The following is a 23,226-nucleotide window of genomic DNA, read 5'->3' as shown; positions in this document are numbered from 1 at the left end:
AAGTGAAGGTAGGAGGGAAGAGACCTGCGACAGGGAATGTAATTAGAGATCCCTTGTAGCGATCTAAGCTAGAAGTGATGAGGGCCTGAATTAAATCTGTGGCTTGCTAGTAAAAAAAAAAAAGTATAAATTGTTTTGGGGACGGCAAAATTTGGCAATTAATTAACATCTACTGGTCATCCTGCCATCTAGGGGAGGGGGTGAAAAACTGGAACAAGAGGTTTGGCAGTTGTCAATGCTGTAAAGTTACCCATGCATATATCCTGTAAATAAAAGGCTATTTAAAAAAAAAAAAATTGGCAATTAAGTGGTTATATAGTTTGAGGGAGAATGAGGGAATCTGGGTGACCGGAAGGAGAATAACACCCTTGACAGAAACAGGTAAATTCAGAAGAATGGTAGATTTTGGAAGAAAGATGGCAAATAGAATTTGGAGTTAGTGGTTTGGGAAGCCTATTCCATATTGATGAGGCAGGACTGCAGCCTAAGAAGTTAAGACTTAGAAACAAGTTTCTGAATAGGCCTAGAGAATTCTTTCTTCTATTGTATTAAATCTTTAAATAATATATTTTGAATCGAGGTCCAGGAACACATTTCCTTTGTGACCTCGAGGAAGCCACAACTTCTCGGATCTGATCCTTTCCTCATCATTAAAATACGGCTAATGCTCATACTAATTCACAAGTCTCCTGTGAATAAAAGGAGACAAATGTATCTCAATCCTTTGAAAATCCATAAAGCACTACACATGTTTTAGTTGTAATGAATAATTTTTGGCGTGTTTACGTCTTCCTAACTAGGTCAGAAGGTCTCTGAGGGCGGGGGCTTTTATCTCTCCTCTCAGCCCCATGACTGTGCGGGCAAAAATAACAGGTAATAGGTGTAGAGAGCCATTATGTGTCGTTTCGTGCATTCTCAAAAAAAAAAAAAAAAATGGGGGGGCGGGCGCTGTTACTCCCATCTTACAGACGAGGAAACTGAGGCACCCAGGTTGGGGGATCTGCCCAAAGGCTACTTGAGGATTATGAAACTGCTGGCCCCCTTGCCTGGATATGGTTTTTTCTCAGAATTGGAAGAATATTGAGGTCGGTTTCGGTCGGCTGGGCTGGGTGTGAAGCAGCTCGGCTTGGGGGGTGGGAAGCAGCTGTAATTTTTAACGTCTGGCCCAGTCTTCCATTTGCATAAGGGGGACCTTTCAGAACATTCCTTTTAGAGCCCTCCCTCCCCCCAGGCCTCCCGGCCTCATCTTCCAAAGTTCAAAACCCTAGGGGGAGGAGAAAAGCGGTCCGGTCCCTTTAAGATTCAATCCGTGCCGTGCTGCCCCCTGCCGGCGCGGGGTTGGAGTGGCCCGGTTCGCGGGGCTGGAGCGAGGGGGGAGGGGCGAGGCACGCGCTCCGGAGGCCGGGTGGCCCAGGGGCGGCCCCCGAACGCCCCTCGTATTCCCTGCTGGAAGTGGCCGCGGCGGGCGGCAGAGGGCCGGAGGGTCGCGCCGCGGACCCCCCCATCTCGACAGCGGGAGGGTGTGTCAGCCCGGCCCCCCCCCCCCCGCCCGCCTCGTACCAGAGGGTGGAGGGGGGGGGTGTTGCAAGAAGCGGCGGCGGCGGCGGCGGCAAGAGGAGGAAGTGGCCACGGAGGCGGCGGCTGAGAATAGCGGGCTTCCAGCGGCGGCCCGGAGGAGAGGGAGGTAGGAAGGGGAGAGGCGGCGGCGGGGAAGGCGGCCCTCGAGCGGGGGGGGAGGGGACGTGCAGGGGGAGGACCGGGCTGGAGGCTCGCGCTGCCTGCCGGCCGCCGCTGAGGGCTCGGCGGGGGGCCGGGAGGTCCGCGGCGGGGCGGAGGGGATTCGAACTCTCCCTTCTCCAGCGCCTTCACCCCCCGCTGGGCTCCAGCTTGGGCGAGGGAGGATAAAGGGAAGGGGCGGAGAAGGTGGGGAGACCGGGAGCGCTGGGGGGGGGGGGAGAAAAAAAGGGGTGGAGGATTTGGGGGGCGGGAGCGCGGCTCCGGTTTGGGGGCTGAGCCTCTGCCGCCGCCTTCTCTTCCTCCTGGGCCGCCGCCGCCGCTGCCTGGGGGTGGTGTTCTGCAAGCCGAGCCCAAAGCTTCTGGCTCGCGCGGCCGGGGCTGCTTCTCTCGCTCTTTACTTGTAGGTCTTTAGGAAGGTAAAGCTTCTTCTATTTTTTTTTTTAAACCTTCCCCTTTTCCTCTTCATCTCCACCCCACGCTCCTCCTCCTCCCTTTCTCCCCGCCCCCTCCCCATCCCAGCTCTCTGCCTGTCCTTTCTACTCTGGGGCCTGGACGGGCAAACAGACACTTGAAAGTTGCCTGGAGGGAGATCCCTGGCAGCCTCGGCAGCCCTGCCGCACCGGCCGGGGGAGTGTGGTGTGTGTGGGGCGTGGGAGCGGGACAACAGCTGATGCCGCGCGTTCCTCGGGGAATACCGCAAGTGCATTTCAGTCGCCGGGCTTTATTATTACTATTATTATTTTTATTTTTTTAACCCTCTTCCCTCTGTCTTGTTTATTCCCGCAGTGTTCTTTTTTTTCTGAATCTCGGTTCTTCTTTTGTGAGCGGAGATCGCGGCTGCGTGAACCTTGGGGACTCGCTCTCGTCGATAGCGACTGCGTGAATCTTGGGGATACAGGCTCGCCCGCTTCGGTACCCACCTCCTCTGCAGCACCCCCATCGAAAGACGAAGATGCAGACCTTTTTGAAGGGGAAAAGAGTTGGTTACTGGCTGAGTGAGAAGAAGATCAAGAAGCTCAATTTCCAGGCCTTTGCCGACCTGTGCAGGTAAGGAAAAGAGCCCCGTTCTGGGGTCGGGCTTGCTAGCTTCTTTCTGCGCCTTTCACAGTTGGGACCCAGTGAAAACGACTGGGGTTGGGGTGGGTCTCTTGCTTCCTGAACAGTCGCCGCAGATGGAGGTGATAGATATCTATTTCCAGGTTGTGTTGCTTCTATGTAGGATCTACAAGATTCATACTGCTACAGATGGAAGTCAGGGATGCACAGTGCGAAAGGTGTTGAAACTGCGAAGACACAAAGGCACATGTATCATTTAGGCACTGCCCAAAACAATTAGCTTACTTTTGTGTAAGGGATACCTGTGAAGTTGAGTAGAAAGTATGCATTTAATTGATCCACCCCCTGAATTTGGGAGTGTTTTCCTATGGCTAAGATTCTTAGTAGTCGTTTCTTTTTTGGTAGATGGATTGAGATGCTACTTAGAAATCGTTTTTTAAAAACCTCCTCTTCCCATTAAAGATCATAATTTAGCTTGTAGAATACTTTCATTTACTTAGATTTTGTAAGCAGTCATATGTGGAGAGATTTTTTTTCTCGCAAAAGATAAGTTCCTTGAGGGCAGGAAATGTTGGATTTCTTTGCTTTGGTCTCCTGAGCCTTAGCCTTGGTGAAGCTAAATGCTTGTTGATTGAGCAGTTTTATCTCTTTTGTCTTCTCGGCCACCTTTTTATCTTAAGATGAAATTGTGAGTGTGTGAAGGTAGGAAGTAGTAAATGGCTTGTCTCAAATCACTTGGCTTGTATGTTAATCATGCAAACAGTCAACAACGTTTAAGTATGTTATGTCTTAAGTCCAATGTTTTCCCACATATGTTCTGCGCTCTCTGACTTGGAAAATTTCTGACTTGGGAAGACCTTTGGCCCCCATGTTTTATTAGATTTTAAATGACCATGGAACTGGTATGCCTCATCTAATAAATGTAAATTGAAAGTAAGTGGTTTTCGACATAGTATTTCCACTCTTTCTGTTATTGTTTGCTTGCATTTTTGTTTTTTCTTCTCAGGTTATTTTTACCTTCTTTCTAAATCGGATCTTCCTTGTACAGTAAGATAACTGTATTAATATGTATACATATATTATATTTAACATATACTTTAACACATTTAACATGTATGGGACTACCTATCATCTAAGAGAGCAGGGAACGAGGGAAGAAGAGGAAAAGTTGAAACAGAAGTTTTTGCAAGGGGGTCAGTGTTGAAAAATAAACCGTGCATTTGTTTTGTATATAAAAAACTATAATTAAAAAACAAAAGTAAGTGGTTTTAGGGCAAGGCTTTTTTTTTCTTATTTCTTTGATGAAGCAATTGGAGTTAAGTGACTTGCCCAGGGTCACACACCCAGGAGGTGTTAAGTGCCTGAGACCAGATTTGAACTCGGTCCTCCTGACTTCAGGGCTGATGCTCTATCCATTATGCTCCTAAGACAGGGATTCTTAATCTGTTGCTGTAAATTAAAAAACAAAACAAAACACTATCTTATCAACCATTTTATTGGTATGCATACATAAATACGTGTTTTATACATATGTCTACATGTCCATCTATGGGTTTTATGCATTTAAAATCATTCTTCTGAAGGGTCTATAGGCTTCACTAGGCTGCCAGAGAAGTCCATGATATAGAAAAGGTCTTAAGAATCCTTTGTTTAAAGGATATGCTTAGCATGAAACCATTTGTAAAGAGGGAATATGTTTCTTTAATAAATAGTCATCCAACTGATATCTGTTTTATGTTTGGATATTACACATTTGTTTTCTAAGATGGGATGCACATACCCCTTGCTTTTAAGAACCATCTTGGAAACTTTTCTTTAGTCGGGAATGAATAGAGAGAAGCAGGTGGTAGTAGTTGGCATATAACTGGTTAGGGTTTGGCAGACTTGATATTTCTACAGTAACTTTTTCAGCTCCTTGTAGGTCTAGAAGTCTGTTTCCCAGGCCCATCTGAAGACTCTCTGTTTTTCCTTTCTACTGATACTATCTTTTTTCTTTTCTCCACCCACCCCAAGAGAGAAACTTAGGAAAGAATTCACCTTGTGTAAAAAAGCCCTGTGGTGTGTCATTCTGTGTTCAGGGATGGCATGGATTTCATTTGGCACTGCTCCTTCAGGTTCATTTCCCCCCCAGAAAGCAAGCTTTTGAAACTTGAAGGGAGTGTGTAGCTAGGCACTAGACTTCAGATAGACTATGTTTAGAGGGGCGCAATGTCCAGGACATGGAGGCGCATTCTCCTGGCCAGATCTGTTGTTGTATTCATGTCTAGGTGGCACATTTTAGGAAGGACATTGACCAATTGAAGTGTCTCCCAGGGAGGTGAGGCAGGTTTGATGAGCGAGAACTGGAGAAAAGGATTGGGAGAAAGAAGGGACTGTGGAGTGTTTAGCCAGAAGAGAAGATTGGAGCTGGGGGGAGAGGAGTTTAGTAGATAAGATAACTCCCTTCATCTGTTTGAAGGATGGTCATGTAGAAGAGGGGATAGCCTTGGTCAACTTAGTCCCATGGGTTAGAACTAGGTGCTGTGCAGAGGCTGATGGAACATCTGCTCACATTCAGAACTGTCCAAAAGTGTAATGTGTGCTTGGGGAGGTTGTGGGTTTTCCCTTTCTTAAGATTAATGAAGACTGAATGACCACTTGTTGATAATGTCTTAGAAAGGATTTCTGGCTCACAGACTGGTTAGAAAAGATGAAGTCACACGTCCCTTCTGACTCTTTAGATGCTGGAATTGCAAAAACAAGAGCTTCCCATTGAAAGCATGAAAATGTAATGCATAGATTGCATTTTCTAGGTACCTTGAAAGGGTATGTGGATGCATTAATATTAATCACTAAGCATGTTATATGGTCTTTTAAAAGTAATACAGTGGATGGATAGTATGCTGAATTCATATTCTTCCTCAGGCAGTTATTTGCTATATGACTGGGCAATTCTGCTTCAAGTATCCTATCGGCAAAATGGGAATAGTAATAATACCTACATCCTAGGATGGTTATATGGTTAAAATGAAATTATTTGTAAAGTGCTTTGCTAATCTTAAAGAGCATTATAAATGTTATCTGTTATTTTGTTACTATGGAATTCTCACATAATACTCTTAAGGGACCATTTTTGGTATGGGCCTAGACCCTTTATTTATATCTATATCTATCTATTTTAGCAAAAGAGTTTTTAGGTTTTCTTGCAATCATTTAAGATTTGAGAAATGTTGGTTAATACTTTTTTATGATGTTTACCCTATGTCATTTTGTATTTGTAGCTAAAGAGTACCTAGTTTATTATCAGATTAAATAGAGTTTATGGAGTAGACACTTTGTATAATTTCTAGCCTTAGGTGAGGGCTTGATTTTGTACTTACAAATCTAAAGCAGACTTGAATTGTTCTTTTTTTCTTTCTAATAACTGTTTTTTCCCCCTTTAGTTTCTTTATTTGGGAATCTTTACAGTAGGTGGGTCTTGCTGAAAGCTGTGGTTAATGGCTGGCCTGGTAGGCATCTCTTGTTTCCCAACATAACCTGTGAGTAGAAGGATTATCCCAGTTTTAGAGGTGGACTAAGAGAGATTCAGATGAAGAGACTTAGTTAGCCAAGCTCATGCAGCTATTAAATGGTACTTTCAAGACCTGGACAATGGACTCCCGAGGCCTGTGTTCTCATCATTGTAGCAAAGCATGGTTCAATCAGTTCATCAAGGATTCTGTATTCTATTGGGCTAAGTGCTCCGAAGATGTAAATTGCAGCACCTTAAAATGCGGTCTGTACTTTGAAGGGCTGCTGGATAGGCACAGTGGGTAGGGCAGGACCTGAGTTGAAGCCAAGCCCTCTTGATTCCAAGTCCAGTGCTCTCTCTGCTCTTATCATAGTCCCTGGCATAGAGTTCACTTACTTCTTTTGGGAATTGACATCTATTTGAAATGTTCATTTTGTTGAATGTTTTGGTATTCACTTATAATTTAAGAATTTAATTCCAAATAAAAGGAAGGGAATATAAAAAGAATCTTTAAATTTTGGCAAAAACTATGAATTTCAGGTTCTGTTATGAGTGTTTTGGATGATGCTCAAAATGAAAACTACTCCCCCTCTCTTTTAGTGCCTGTTCAGATTGTTATATCTAGTCAATAAATTTAAAAAAAAAAATTGGCTCACAATAATGGTGGAAGTTATAAGCAGGTTATAAATAATGTACTTTATATTCTTAGGGGTGCATTTGTATATTTGCTGAAGAAGTTTTTAAAAACTAATTTATGGCACGTGATATATTGTAATATTCTCAGTTTGTCCTTAAAACCATGTGCTTTCAATTATGATAAAGGACAGCCACCTGCTGAACCTGTGGGTTGAGGACAGCTTTTTGTAATGCTAATTCTTTTATCTTGGGCTGGCCTTTCTGGGGAAAGGGGGGAGGTTTTGGAAATTGATTTTGTTCTGGTCTCTGAAATAGTTTTCCTTTTTATTTTTATTTATTTATTTATTTTTTGATTGGCTCTCTTGAGTGAGCTAATGTAGCAGTTGTGCTAGCTTAGCTCTTTAGGTAAAGATTTTTTTCCTTTTAAAATGGGGATAGCATGAGCTGGGGTAGTAGGGGAAAAGAAAGTCCACTCAGCATTTGGGAACATTTCTAGTTTTAGCAAGGAAATAAAGTCTTGGGTAAAAAATACCAATCTATTAGATTTTCTAAGAATTCTTGAGTTAAATCTTGACTCTGCCTCTAGTTGGGGGACTGGGCAAATCACTTAATAGTCTGTGTGCTTCCTTCCCTTTAAAGGGAAAATAATACCTAACCATTTATCTAATGGAGATGTGAGGAAAGTGGTGTGTTTTGCTTAAAATGCAATAGAAATGCTTCTTCAGTTGACCTTATAGTGCAGGAGAATAATACCATTTATTTATTTATTTGGTGGCAATTTGGGTTAGTCCACTGTGCTACCTAGCTTCATTCCCCTTCCTCCCCTCCATATTATTTTAAAGGTTTTATTGATGCCTTTTTGTTCTTACAGTAGTCATTTACTGGTATAGACCTGTTCCTTTCCCTTCTCCCAGTCCAGTTTTCCCTTATAACAACAAAAAGAGAGTTAAGCAAAATTGATTTTTAACTACTAATGACTTTGTGTACCATATTCTAGTCTTCTATTTTTCTACTGAAAGAAGGAAAACTAGTTAGACATTTATATTTATTTACTTTGTGATTAAGTTGTATTCACTTATTTGTGTAATTGTTTCCATCATTTAATGATGAGAAGAGAAACCAAATTATACTTGTATCACTAGTGCCTGGGACATATAATATGTTCTTAATTCCACCTACTGATTTTCATGGCTTCCTTTAAGTACCATCTAAAAATCCTGTCTGTTAAAAATACTTTCCCAAACCTCTTAATTCTAGCATTTTTCATGTATTAAATATTTCCTATTTATCCTATATATGTATTCTGTATATTACCCTGCTTTGTGTATATTTATTTGCATGTTGTCTCTATTAGATTGTAAGCTTCTTCAAGGCAGAGACTGTTTTTGGTCTCTTTTTCATCCCAGCACTTAGCATAGTGCCTGGTACATAGTAGATGCTTAATGTTTATTGATTGATTAAGACAGTTCTTGAAAATAAATTTGTCTAATTGGGAAGATAAGAACTGTTGCAGCATTCTATAGAATTTAGACTCATAGACTTTTAAATCTAGAAAGGGGCCTCCGAGATTATGTAGTTTGATAAAGTTTCTGAAGGAGGAAATAGATCATAGAAGTGACTTCCCATAGCACATTAATGGTAGAGATTAGAATCCTGGTCTTTTGACCTTTCAATGATGAATTATAATAGATTATGAGTGCTTCGATTTGAGTAATGGTTTTGTATTTGGTGGGGCTAAGTTTAATTATTTCATTTTTCTTAACTGTAAAGTAGTTATAAATTGTTGGAAATAATATACCATAGTTGATGTAAAGATCGACTAATGAGATAGTGTCGACATAATACTTTGCAAATCTTTCAGTAGTAGATAAGATTCAGTTGGTATTACTTTTAATTTCAGTATGAGAAGAAGGATTGCTTGGTAAGGAATTTCTTTGTGAGGTGAATGTTGTGTTTTTCTGCATTTTAGACTCTAAATATGGAATGAATAAGAGAATAAAGTATGAGAATAAGAGATAAAGATAAAGAATAAGAGAATAAAGAATTGTTTGTTTTTCTCCCCATTTTCCCTTTCCTTTTGGTCTTAAGGGTTTGAATTTTTCATTCTGGCCTATAGTTGGGATCTTTTTTAAGAGCAAAAGAGTGTTCTCCAAGGTTGGTTGATTATTTTTCAAGAAAATAGAACCATTGCTTTTCAAGCAATGTAATATGTAATACAGTTTTGAGAATGGAACAAGCTTTGTAAGTTAAAAAAAAAAAAAGTCTTTATGGGTTTCTTGGGTAATTAAAGTGTAAGAAAAAAATTTGGATTTTAATCCTGGCCTTATATCACCATCTAATGGCATGATCCAGGACAAGTCATTTAATTTCCTCATTTATAAAACCAAGTGGTTGAACTAAGTGATCTTAGGTTCCTCCCAATGTATACATTTCAGGATTCTATGAAATTGGCATATTGGCTGAGGGGGGAGGAGGAAGTAAGTAGGCTTTTAAAAATGTATTTATTTATTTAAAACTTAAATGCAAAATAAGAAAAAAAATAGGAAAAGAAAGACAGAAAAGGAAAAAAAAAACCACTGAAAAACATTGTCAAGTGCCTAGCAGGACATTGGGGAGTTTTCAAAATATGTAACAATAAATTTCTATTTTAAGAAAGTATATATATAATAATAAAAGATCATATTCATAACTGTCCATATTTTCTTTGCTTCCTTGTAAGGTTTCTTTTGTTCTCTGCTGTGTACTTTTTACTTTCTTTTTTTTTTTTTCCCTACCTTTCCTTTCCCTTTCTTCTCCCCCCCACCCCAAAAGCAGGCTGCAGTTAAGCACAGATGTATTTTTGGGTGTACACACATGTATGTGTATATATATAAATATATATGTATGTATGTATATACACACATACATAAAATATAATATACATATAAACACATACATAAACCAGCACACACATACCTATATACACATATATCTAAAATAATATAGCTGACATGTAATGTAGATTTCTTTCTTGATTTAGTCTTTTTTTTTTTTTTTTTTTTCTGAGGCAGGTGGCCAGGCTCACATAGCTAGGAAGTGTTAAGTGTCTGAGACCAGATTTGAATGTAGGTCCTCCTGACTTCAGGGCTGGTGCTCTATCCACTGTACCACCTCGATGCCCAGTTTAGTCATATTTTTTTTTCTAATAAATTCTACTCCTGATCATTGTTATTATGTTTATGTATATTTCTTATTTCCTATCTCTACTAACTCTTCTGTTTTACAGTGTATTAACTGTCTTGCTATTATTTAACCTCCCTACCAGCCCTTCATCCCATAGATCCCTTCCTCCCTCCAATTCTATTAATCTATACACCTATTTCCACTCTTCCCCTCCCATTAATCCACACCATTTCCCAGTCCTGTTGATACTTTTTATACCGAATCCTATTTACTCCTCCCTTATTTCTGTGTAGATTTTGGAAGATGTTAAGCCCTCCTTGAGGGAGAAGTGCATGCTTGGGCATTTCCTTGCCCTCTTTAACCCATTCCTGATGTGAGCAGGTTTTCAGTACCATCAGCCCTCCTCCACTATCTAAATTCTCTGTGTTAGTTCTTGTTATCACCTCATTTATATCGCATTTTTGCCTTTTCTTAGATAGATGGATTTTGCTGCTTAGTTATACCATACTCAGTTCTACCCCAATCTTTTGGACTACCCGATTACTAATGTTTGTAGTCATGTGGCTTATTTCCATCTATAAAACACAATTTGTCCTTATTGAGTCCCTTGAAATTTGTCTTTGTTGGCTTTATATGTTAAATTTTCTATTGAACTAGTTTTGTTTGAGACAAAATCTTATAAAATACTCATTTTTTTCATTCGGTATTATATTTAGCTTTGCTTGATAAAGTATTTTTGGCGGCAACCCTAGTTCTTTTGATTGTTGATATACAGTACTCCATGACCTGTAGTTTCTTTTATTGTAGCTGCTGATAAATCTTGTGCGATTTATATTGTAGCTCCAACATATTTGAATCTTATTTACTTTTTGTTGCTTCTATAAGTTTCTCTTTGATCTGGGGGCTTTGAAATTTAGCAATGATATTTCTGTGTTTTTCTTGTCAGATCTCTGAAGTGGTGATCAGTGAAATTTTTCTATTTCTACTTTATCTTCTTGTTCTATCACTTCTGAAAATTTTAATTATTTTTTTTATATTCTATCAAGGTTCTTCTTTTGGTTTTCAGATATTATATATTTTTTTCTTCTTGACCTGCTCTATCTCTTGGTTTTTTTTTTTTTTTTTTAAGATGTTTTACATTCTCACCTATTTTTTCATTCTTTATATTTTATTTTATTATTTCTTGGTCTCTCTATGACTTTACTGGCTTCCCCTTGCTCAAATTCTAATTTTCAAAGAGTGCTTTTCTTAAGACTCTGGATTTCCTTTTCTAGTTGGTTGATGGTTTTTTTTTTTTTTTTTTCATAATCTTGGATTTTTAAAAGTTCTTGCTCAATCTCATCTGAGCTTTCTTTTTTCTTTTCTTTCTTTTTCTTTTTTTTTGCTGTTACTCTTTTTTTTTTTTTAATTTTCTATAAATTCTTTTTGGGTAGGTAGTCATTTAATGTTACTCTTTGGGTTAGGGGAAGCTTTTTTTTTTTTTTTTTTTTTTTTAACTTCAGTATGTCCTTCTCTAAAGATGAACCTGGTCTTCTCTATTCCCATATTCCCATAATAATTTTCTATGGTTGGATCCATTCTCCATTGCTCTTTTTTTTTTTTTTTTTTTTTAAATTTAAGTAAAAACTTAATAGTGTAATTATTTCTAGTCCTGAGGTGGGGATGGGTGGGGGGTGGATGATGTCTCTGATTTCTGATCTTCCTTAAGTGTTCCTCTCTGACCTGGAGCCTCAAATCAAGGACTCCATCTTCTTTTAAATGTCCACAGCCAGCAAGCAGCTTCCCTGTCCTCCTGCTTCTGCATTCAGCAGGTAAGTGCTGATTTCTTCTTGCCCAGGATTGAATCTCAACAGCACACCTGTGCACTTCACACCTTTGTAAAAGAGGGAGGCATATGTTTTCTCATATCTCTTTGAAGCTAAGCTTGTTCATTGTTCTTTTGTAACTACATTTTCTATTGTGGTTTTTCTTTTTCATTTACTTCACTATGATTGAGTATATTGTTTTCTTGGCTTTTCTTTACTTTCAATTAGTTTTTATGAAGCACTTACTATGTGTCTTGCCTGCTGCTGCTGTTTTGTCCTTTGTTCTGGAAGAGGTCCATGACATCAGAGAAGGGATTTGATGACACCCAAGTGAATTGGATTTAAGTGAGGGAGGGTTGTGCAAGGCCACCTGCCTCACTTTCCCTTCCAGAGTCATTTGGGTACTGGAGCCAGGCATAGATCAGGAAGACTGGAGATGGCCTTGGATGCAGTGGGAAATCTTGGCCTTTTTAAGCTAAGGTCTTCCACAGGTCTCAGTTTGATTGAGGCTGCACCCATTCATTGATTAAGGCTAGATAGCAATTGAGGCAAAGAATCTCCTTTTTCACCTAGTCCCCCAAAAAAAAATCTAAATAAATAAGTAAATGAATCTGGAAGGGGAAGATTCACAAGGTTTCTGGTCAAATTAAAAATTGTTGCTATTTACATTCAATTTGTGTCAATCAGGACCCAAACAAGGACCAAATGTGATTTGACTTAGGACCTATTGCTGGCCACTTAGAATGAGCAAAGTGTCAAAGTGCATCCAGTATTGGACCTGAAGTCAGAAATAGTCACCTCTATGAGTACAAATCCAGCCCCCAGACACTAGCTGTGTGAACTTGGGTAAATCACTTCACCTTATTTGCCTCAGTTTCCTCTTTTCGAAGATGAGCTGGAGAAGGAAATGGCAAACCAGTGCAGTATCTTTGTCAAGAAAACTTCAAATGGAGTCAGGAAGAATTAGACATGACTGAAATAATTGAACTGTAACAACAAAGTGCCCATTGCTGTACCAAGCAGGGGGGGTTACAAAGAAAGGCAAACACAGCATTTCTTGTTCATTCATTGCTCTTGCCCTAGTCAGTTGAGATGTTGAGGGAGATAGGAAAATAATATATCTAACTACAAAGTTGATAGAAGAGAATTTCTGAAGGAATGGTTCTAGTGGCAGATGGGGATGACTAAAGACCACTTATAGAAGGAGGAATTTGGGTTTACCCTTGAAGACAACTTCTGGAATGCAAGGAGTATTTACAGATGAAGAAAATGAAGCCTGGACAAATGAGGTTATTTCTCCAATGTCATATAGGTGATACAATAAATAGAGCTGGAGTTTGATCCTAGAATACTTTTCCATAACAACAGATAATGTCTTATGCATTTGGGTCTCCCACAGTGCTAGGTACTATACATACATATGTATATAGATAGATATATGTGTGTGTGTGTGTGTGTATGTATGTATATGTGTGTATATATATATATTTGTGTGTATGTATGTATATGTGTGTATATATATATATGTGTGTGTATGTATGTATATGTATATATATATATATATACATGTATGATGTAATTAATTGTATCCATACTTTTACATTATGTACATTACTACATATTTAGACTACAAGTGTTTGATGTACTTAAAATATTTCTAAAAAGATTTGTGTTTAGGGTACTTGAAAGTTTTTTTTTTAATCAGTTTTGCAAATCTGAATTATCAGATACTTAGTTTGCTTAAAGTGGGAGCATAACTTGCTCATATTTACTCGATCTGTCTGGATTATTTGAGGAAGACTAGGAGTTTTGATCCCTTTTTCTATTGCTGGGTCAATTCTGCTTCTACTTTATATCTTGTGAAATTAGGAAAGACTATCTGGGTTATCTTCTTGCCTTCTCTCTGCTTGACCCGTATTGGCCATCACCTCAGTTCTGGTCCTCATCTCTTCTTGCCCAGACTTTTGCAGTAGCATCCCAGTTGATCTCCTTACTTTGAGTCTCTTTTCTTTTCAGATGATCCTCTGCATTCTTATGCAGAATGAGCAAAGTGTCAAAATGCGTCCAGTATTGGGCCTGAAGTCAGAAATAGTTATCTCTATGAGTCTATGAGTATGAGGCCTGAACATGTTACTCTCCTGTGTAATAAGCTCCAGGTAGTTTTATTTTGCCTTTAGGCACCAGCATATTCTTCACAATCATTTTAAAGCCCTTCGAAGCTTGGCTTTACCTGCCTTTCCAGGCTTTTTACTTATTATTCTACTATTGTGCTCTCTAGTCTGACCTGCTTCACATTCAGCATTTGTATGGGTTGGTCCTTTTGTCTAAAACACCTCTTTATTCTGCTCTGAGAATCTTTAGCCACTCAGTCGTACTTATGTATCACCTCCTACATGAAGCCTTTCCTGTTCTACACTCTTTCTTGGTTTGGACAGAGAACCTTGCAGTCTACACGGATCTTTAGTTGTCTGGTCTCTGGTCTTTCTGGTCACCCTGGGAAGCAATAGGCTTGGTTTGCTGTTGGCCTCTTTTCCTTTTGTCCATAGGCAGGTGTCTGACTTTTTTGCCCATTCCTGGAATAGAAAAATACATTTAACTGTAATTTCTCGTATTTGGTCTAGTATGAATTTCTGCTTTTGGCTGAGGTTGGGTAGTTACTCATGCTTATAGTACTATATGCTAGGAATTCTCGTCTCCAAGTTGCTCAGAAGGGACAGTTACTACTGGGAGTTCCCTACATAGTCCAACATATATGGTCCTAACTTGTAACAACAACAACAAAAGTAAAGAAATTGTATATGCTAATAAACATACATGTGATTTCTCAATGTACATAAAATAAATTGTGAACAAGCCAAGAGAAGGCTTATTTCAATGTGCTTATCACACTGCCTAGTACATAGTTAGTGCTTGCTAAGTATTTGTTGATATTCTGTTTGTTTTTTTACACATTACCTTATCCTCTTACTCAGTGTTTGAACTTTGCACCTTCCTCCTTTTGCTTCTTGAAGACTTGGGGATTGTATTCTGAACAAATATCTGTCACTTGTGCTTTTAGAACTCCCAGGTAGAGTGTGTATATTCTACCAATTTTGATAGCCTTCAATGAGGTTTCTCTCTATTTTATAGTTTTCCTCATAATCCCCTTTCTAACAACCCCAGTGTGCTGACTCAAAGCACCAAGACAAATCAGAGTTTAGCTGTGGAGATTAGGGAGAAATTCTAAATTTGAGAGCATTAGATTAATCCTTTTTCCTTATAGAGGGAGGTAGGAAAAACACTGCTTTATTCTTCTCTACTGTTCTGTCTTCTAGTAACTGTTCTGAGTCAGCAAAAACTTCCCTGTTCATTAGCATTGCCAGTACCTGAACAATGTCAAATGTTGGAACTTTATTAATTTAGTTTGCATTTAGCATTCTTGAGCATCTTTGTTGGCAGAATGATTTAGGATTGTATTTTTACTAGCTATTCTTCACACAAACCATCTTTTCAAACCATCTTTTTTTCTCATTTACATGTAGAAAATTTTATATAACATTTTAAAATAAGTTTTGAATTACAAATTTTTTCCTTCCTTTCCTCCCCTACCTCCTTCTTGACAGGGCAAATAACTTTAATGACAAAATCGGATATAGATTATCCCTGTGTAGTCATACAAAAAACATTTTCTTATTAGCTGTGTTGCAAAAGAAAACAGACTAAAAAAGACCAGAAGGAAAGAAAGTTTAAAAAGTATGCTTTCATCTGCATAGAGATTCCCCTAGTTTTTAATTTGGGAGCAGATAGCATTTTGCATCTTGGTTCTGTGGAAGTGCCATATATTATTGTATTATTGAGAACAGCTTAGTCATTCATTTTTGTGTAATATTGCTGTTATTATATACAATGTTCTCCTGGTTCTGCATACTGTGGTTGTTAATAATTTCAACTAGTGTTTTAGTTGATTCTAGTGTTATGGGTCAGAACTCTTGTACTTGAAACAAGGATTCTTACAAGGTGGTAAGGCAATGGAATTGATAAAGACAACAGTTATCTCGTTTTACATGGTGCTTAACAGTTCCCTAGTTCAGTACATGTACTTAATATAGTTCCACAAGATTCACACCTATGATAATGGAGTATATAACAGTCAGCAAGGACTGGATGAGATTCAATTCCATCTTTGGTTAGGCTCCTGGTGGCTCTCCTGGGGGACTGAGAAACAGATTCATTCACTCTATCTCACCACCGTGATGGCAGGCTCTCCTCCTGTATTTTCTCCACTGAAACCAAGTCCCCTCTGAAGGCCACGAGAAAGCTAGCTGACAGGCAAAGTATACAATAAAGACTTTTGGACTTTTGGACTTTAACACCTGGCTGTTCTTGTGGTGGTTACTCTACTGAAAAGAAGGCTGCTCCAAAGACCTCCAGAAAACCAAAAAGAACACTACATCTAGGATTCTCCAAGTATACCATTATATTATTTGCAAAGTAATAGTTTTGTTTCCTCATTGCCTATTCTAATTCCTTCAATTTCTTGTTTTTATCTTATTTCTACAGCTAGCATTTCTAGTGTGATATTGAATAATAATGGTGATAAAAGACTTTGTTGCTTCATTCCTGCTCTTATTGGAAAGGCTACTTCTATCTTATCCCCATTACAGAAAATATTCTATTTTAGACAGATACTACTTAAGTTAAGGAAAGTTTTAAGTATCAATACTATATTTTTGTCATAAAAGGAATTTGATAGAACTCCTTTGCCTACTTTTCCAAATAGTTTCTATAGTATAGAAATTGTTCTTTTAATTTGTTTTTGTAGAATTTGTTATCAGTCCATTTGGTCCTGAGAATTTTTTCTTAGGAGCTTGTTCATTTTCTTTCTTTCTTTCTCTCCCTCCCTCCAGTTGGGGTTAAGTGACTTGCCCAGTGTCACATAGCTAGTAAGTGTTATATGTCTGAGGCCAGATTTGAACTCAGGTCCTCCTGCCTTCAGGGGTGGTACTCTATCCAGTGTGCCATTTAGCTGCCCTTCAATTTCTTTTTAAAGATAAGGTTATTTAAATATTCCATTTCTTCTCTTAATCTGGGCAATTCATATTTTTGTTGTTGGTTTATTCATCTGTTTTACTTAGATTATTGGTTGTTAGCATATAATTGGGCAAAATAGTTTCTAATAATTGCTTTAATTTGCTTTTCATTGGTAGTGAGTTTGCCATTTTTATTTTTGATACTGGTAATTTGCTATTTTATTTTTAATGAAAATAACCAGTGATTTATCTCTCCCCTCCCCCCCATAAAAATCAGCTTCTACTTTTATTTATAATGCAATGGTTTTCTTGTCGTCAGTTTTATTAATCTCCTTTGATATTCAGGATGTCTAATTTGGTGTTTACTTAGGGACTTTTAATTTGTCCTTTTTTTAGCTTTTTTTTTTTTTTTTAGTTGCTTGCCGGATGTGATTAATTTCCAATTAATTAGTTTCCAATTTTTCAGCTAATTTCAACCTGTTTCTATAGCCCTTTATTGCATGTAATTTTTATTGCATTATGGTCTGAAAAGAATGCATTAAACAGTTTTGCTTTTCTTCATTTAAGTTGTGAGGTTTTATGTCCTACTACATACCCTAAAACTGGTCAGTTTTTATAAAGATGTGGAGAAAAATGCATACTTCTTTCTATTCCCATTCAGTTTTTTTTAGAGGCCTATCATCTCTAACTTTTCTAAATTTTAGTTGTCTTAACTTCTTGTTTATTTTGTTTGGATTTATCTAATTCTGAGAAGGGACAGTTGAGGTTCCCTACTACTATAGTGTTGCTGTTTCTTACTGTAACTCATTTAGCTTTATCTTTAGGAATGTGGATACTGTGTGTGTGTGTGTGTGTGTGTGTATTTAGTATTGATATTACTTCATTGTCAGTTGTACCTTTTTAGTAAAATGTAGTTACTTACTTTTTAAAATAAGACAAAACTTTTGCTTTATCTGAGATCTTGATTGCTTTTTTTTTTTTTAAACTTGGTTGAAACATAATAGATTCTGTTCCAACACCTTGTTTTTACTTTGTCTCTATTTCACGTGTTTCTTTTAAACAGTATTTTGTTGGAATCTGGTTTTCACTCCATTTTACTGCTTTCATTTTATGGGTGAGTTCATCCTATTCATATTCCCAATTATGATTAGTAACTTCTTAACTATTTTTTCCCATTTTTAACTTTCTCTTTCTATGTATTCTTTCCCTCAAAAGTCTTGAGTCAAGGTTTGTTCCACCCTTCCACCCTCTATCTTCCCTTACGCTGTACATTTTTCTTTTCACACTTCTTTAATGTTATGTGAGATAATTTCTGCCATTCTACCACTTTCTTCCTCCTTCTCCCACAGCATCCTTCATTTTCATTCTGTAATTTTATTTTATTAAAAAAAAAATCTTCCCATTATCAATTCACAACTGTGCTCTTGTCTAAATTGATTTTTAATGGTCCTAATTCTTATAAAGTTTTTAGGAATTAGAGGTATCATTTTCCCATATAGGAGTGTAAATATATTTTTTTTTAATTATAGCTTTTTATTGACAAAATATATAGATGGGTAATTTTTGAACATTGACCCTTGCAAAAACTTTTGTTCCAACTTTTCCCCTCCTTCCCTCTACCCCCTCCCCTAGATGGCAGGTAGTCCAATACATGTTAAATAGGTTAAAGTATATGTTAAATACAATATATGCATACATATCTTGCTGCACAAGAAAAATCGGATTTAGAAAAGGTAAAAGTAACCTGGGAAGAAAAACAAAAATGCAAACAATAATAGAAAGAGTGGAAATGCTATGTTGTGGTTCACACTCATTTCCCAATGTTCTTTCTCTGGGTGTAACTGGTTCTTCTGTTCATTTTGGATCCTCTCATTGTTGAGGATAGCCACTTCCATCAGAATTGATCCTCATATAGTATTGGTTGTTGAAATGTATAATGATCTCCTGGTTCTGCTTATTTGAGTGTAAACAATTTAACTTTAACTGAATCCTTTATAATTTCTCATTCATATTTATCTTTTTAAGTTTTCAACTTTTGTATTTGACCATCAGATTTTCTATTCAGTTCTGGTCTTTTTATCGGAAAACCTGAAAGTCCCTTATTTCATCAAATATCCATTTTTTCCCCTTAAAGGATAAAGTTTTGGTGGTTAGATTATTTTTGGTTGTAATCATAGTTCCTTTGCCTCCCATCTTTTTTTTTTTTTTTTTTTTTTTTTTCCCTTTCTTTCCCTGAGGCAATTGGAGTTAAGTGACTTGCCCAGTCACAGCTAGGAAGTGTTAAGTGTCTGAGGACAGATTTGAAATCAGGTCCTCCTGACTTCAGGTACTCCACTTATCCACTACACCAAGTAGCTGCCCCATCCACTCAAGTTTTAATTTGATGTTAAATCTTATGTGATTCTGATGGTGACTTCATAAAATTTGACTTGTTTCTTTCTACTGTTTGCTCTATTTTCTCCTTCATTTGGGACTTTTAGAATTTGGTTATAATATTCCTGGGAGTTTTCATTTTGGGATGTTTTTCGGGAGGTGATTAGTGGATTCTTTCAATTTTTGTTTTACACTTTAGTTTTAGGATATCAGGGAAATTTTCCTTGATCATTTCTTTAAGCATAATGTCCAGGATCTTTTCTTTTTTCTTTTGTTTTTTCTTAAAGTTTTTTATTTTTCAAAACATATGCATGGATAATTCTTCCACATTAACCCTTGCAAAACTTTGTGGTTCAATTTTCCCCTCCTTCCTCTACCCCCTCCCCTAGATGGCAAGTAGTTCAATATTATGTTAAGCATTGTAGAAATATATTTTAATTTCAATATATGTGTATATATTTATACAATTATCTTTCTATACAAGAAAAATCAAATAAAAAAAAAAGAAAGAGAAAATGAAATGCAAGCAAACATGGACAACATAACATAAAAAATGTTGTGTTGTGAACCATATTAAGTTCCTACATTTTTCTCTTTGGATGTAGATGGCTGTCTTAATCACAAGATCATCAGAATTGGTCTGAATCATCTCATTGTTGAAGGAGAGCCACATCTATCAGAATTGATCATTGTATATTGTCTTCTTGCCAGGCTCTTTTTTGATCATGGCTTTGAGATACTCCAGTTATTCTTACATTATCTCTCCTTGATCTGTTTCCCAGATTATTTTTCAATGGGGAATTTCATATTTTATTTCTAAAAAAATATTACTTTGATTTTGTTTTCTTGTTTCTTGATGTCTTTTGGAGTCATTAGCTTCCATTTGTCCAATTCTAATTTTTAAGAAATTATTTTCTTCAGTGAGCTTTTGTACTTTTTCCACTTGGCCAATTTTACCTTTTTAAAAAAAATCATTTCTTAAATGAATTTTTGTACTTCTTTCCCCATTTGACTATCTACTTTTTAAGATTTTCTTTCCTTCATTGCTTTTTAGTGCCTCTAAGTTGTTGACTTTCTCATAATTTTTTTTTTGTATAATTTTCATTCATTTTCCCAATTTTTCCTCTGTTTTTCTTATTTGGTTTCTAAAATCCTTTTTATACTCTTCTGGGAGTTCTTATTGGGTTTGTTTTCAATTCACATTGTTTTCTTTCAGGATTTACTTGAAGCTTTTTTTGCCTACTTTTCTTCTGAGTTAGTGTCTTGATTTTCCTTAGCAATATAGTAACTTTTTAATGGTCAGGTTCTTTTTGTTGTTTTTGCATTTTTTCCAATTTATTTCTTGACTTTTAGCTTTATGTTAAAGTTGGGCTCTGCTTTCAGAGTAGAGAGGCACTATCTCATGTTTCAAAGTGTAAGGATAGGGCCTTTAGGATCATGGATTTGGAAGGTTCCTCAATATGGGATGTAACAGTCCAACCCCTTTCTCTCTAACATTGCTGGAAGATGTTTGAATATAATTTATGGTAAATTTATTTGGAAATGGAGTGCCTGAGAAGCATCAGGGTATAGTGGAGAGATAGATAACTTAATAAACCAGGAAGATATGGAGTTAAATCTCACTTCTAACATACTGGCTTTGTGACCCTGGGGCAAAAATTCGTTTTTTGAATGCTCCATATACTCCTCCAATTCCCTAAATTCTGGAGAAGGTACATGCTATTATTGGGAGGAATTTCCTTCAATAGGAGTACTCTAACAGATAAGTCCCTTACTTTTTCAGTGCCCGAGGTAATTCTCTAAGGCTAAATGTTGCAAAGCAAATATATAGCCCTGCTTTAGTGGTAGGGAATTTCCTTATTTGGAGTTATCTGTAATATAGTAGTGAAAGTAGTTCCAGTCCATAATAAAAATATAAATAAAAAGATAATGGAATAGATTCCCTCTGACAGAATGACTTCCTGTCACTCAGGAAACAAGTCTTTTACATCACTCTCCTGAGTGGTATGGAAGGCTGAATACTTAAGGGACTTGTGTTAAAGATCTGGTTATAGTTTACTGTGTGACCTTAGGGCAAAGCAAATAAACTCTCTGGCCTTTATTTTCTTCTGTAAAATGATGGAATAAATAGCCTTCAAGGCCCCTTTTTGCTCGTGCTGTTTCATTCCTAGTTTAAACCTCTTTCCTGATTGCTTCATTTCCCAGTGCTGCTTACCTTGGGCTGACTTCCCCCCAAGGCCTAGTCATGGATTGGTGAGTTAGTAAGCTTTTATTAAGTCTTTATATGCTGGACTGGGGATGTAGAGAAGAGTAAAAGGTAGGCCCTGCCCTGGAGGAATTTATCTTGGAATCCAAACCCCCTTCCCCTAATCCCACTTTTTTCCTAGGATTGTAAATCTTTAATCAGGGACCTATGACCTATAAGGAATTCCTCAAAATGTAGGTACTTAATAAATACTTGCTGACTTTTTTTTACTAGATTAATTTTCTTAAAACACCCCTTATGGGGGCCATTAGGTGGTGCAGTGGATAGAGCACTAAGCCCTGCAGTCAGGAGTATGTGGATTAATTTTCTTAAAACACCCCTTATGGGGGCCATTAGGTGGTGCAGTGGATAGAGCACTAAGCCCTGCAGTCAGGAGTATGTGGGACGAGTGCTAGACTACCTTTCCCAAATTAACTAATCAGAGAGATCTTCAGGTATAAAGAGAGAGCATATATTTAATCCCTGCAGAAAGAGGCCCAGACATACCTGGGAACTATCCCAACTCCTGCCATGTGATCCTGGAAGCTGGCCAGCTTCCTGCTTGTCCTGGATTTAAAAGCAAAAGACTGGGCCTTCTCATTGGATAGACTAAAAGGATGTAATCATCCTTGACCAATGGTCACTGATATTGTCTGCCTCCCACAGGTCATGTCACTTCCTGCAACTTTACTAACTTTCTGCATCCCAGGGTTCAAGATCTCATCCTCCAGAGATCATATGACCCCCCAGGGTCCCTCCTGGGTCCAGAGTCCAAAGTCCAATCAGTCTCTCAGTTTTGGAAATAGGACTCATATGCCTCAATTCTGAGAAATACTTCATCCAATCAGTTCCATTCAGGAGGAACTGAGTTCAAGTTTTATTTAAGATACTAAATGTGTGACTCTGGGCAAGTCACTTAATACCAATATAAAACAAACAAAAAAATTTCTTCCAGCACACTTTTGTTTAAAAGCTTTTGTGGATTCCTTATTCCATGAGGGATGAAGTCCAGACTCAGCCTAGCATTCACATTTCCTTCCATGAGCTCAATGAAACTCAGTTTCCCCCCATTCTAGCCAAACTGAGATGTCTCCCAGTTAGACTGAGTATTGTTCTCATCTTTGCTAATGCTATGTGCCCTGTGTCCAGAATCACCTCATTCTACACTACCTTTAACCCTAACTTCCCCGATTTTCTTCATAATTTGTTTCATGTCCACTATGACCTTTCAGTTCTTTGGAGAGCTTTATATTTAATTATTCCAGTCAACTATTGTGTGGATAGTTAGAACATACTTTGTTGTATTATAAGTAACTGTTCTTCTGTAAATACATTATTTTTGCAATTAGAAATAATCTTTTTGAGGAAAGATTCTGAGAATATATTGCTGTTCAGTAAATAGTTATTGATTTGAATAAGTATTTATATATTGGGTTGAGTAGTAGTCATCCAGTGTTACTGATTTTTTTTTTACACCATTTATCTTATTGCCTCTGAGTTTTAGAGTTTTTTTTTTGGGGGGGGGGGATTATTTGTATATTTATTTTTATTTAAATTTATTTATGTCTACATTATACTGATTTGTGTATTTAATTGTTGTTTTCCTCATTAGAAATTTTTGTCACACTTGTATCACTAATGCTGGGACTTGTAGCAGTGTTTAATAAATGGACTTAGTATGCACTCCTTCCTCAATTCTACTAGAATATTTGT

General features: G+C 37.5%; 1 protein-coding gene across 5 annotated transcripts in view; it reads left to right on the top strand.

Annotated features, from left to right (window-relative positions):
• The first annotated feature begins 1,364 nt into the window (after positions 1-1,364).
• ITPK1 (inositol-tetrakisphosphate 1-kinase) overlaps positions 1,365-23,226 on the top strand; it is a 328,102-nt gene continuing 306,240 nt past the window's right edge. The window contains exons 1-2 of one of the 5 annotated variants that reach the window (XM_031952304.1): positions 1,365-1,684; positions 2,524-2,784. In XM_031952304.1, coding sequence (XP_031808164.1) covers positions 2,690-2,784 — 95 coding nt within the window. In that variant the 5' untranslated portion in view covers positions 1,365-1,684; positions 2,524-2,689. Of the gene's footprint in view, positions 1,685-1,799; positions 1,924-2,018; positions 2,154-2,278; positions 2,374-2,523; positions 2,785-23,226 lie in introns of those variants that run through there. The other 4 variants (XM_031952307.1, XM_031952305.1, XM_031952306.1 and 1 more) reach the window with 4 other exon arrangements.

Source organism: Sarcophilus harrisii, chromosome 2 (genome assembly GCF_902635505.1).
Source record: "Sarcophilus harrisii chromosome 2, mSarHar1.11, whole genome shotgun sequence".
Lineage (NCBI taxonomy): Eukaryota > Metazoa > Chordata > Mammalia > Dasyuromorphia > Dasyuridae > Sarcophilus > Sarcophilus harrisii.
The sequence above is the reverse complement of the archived record's forward strand: the minus strand, read 5'-3'. Positions and strand labels throughout refer to the sequence as shown.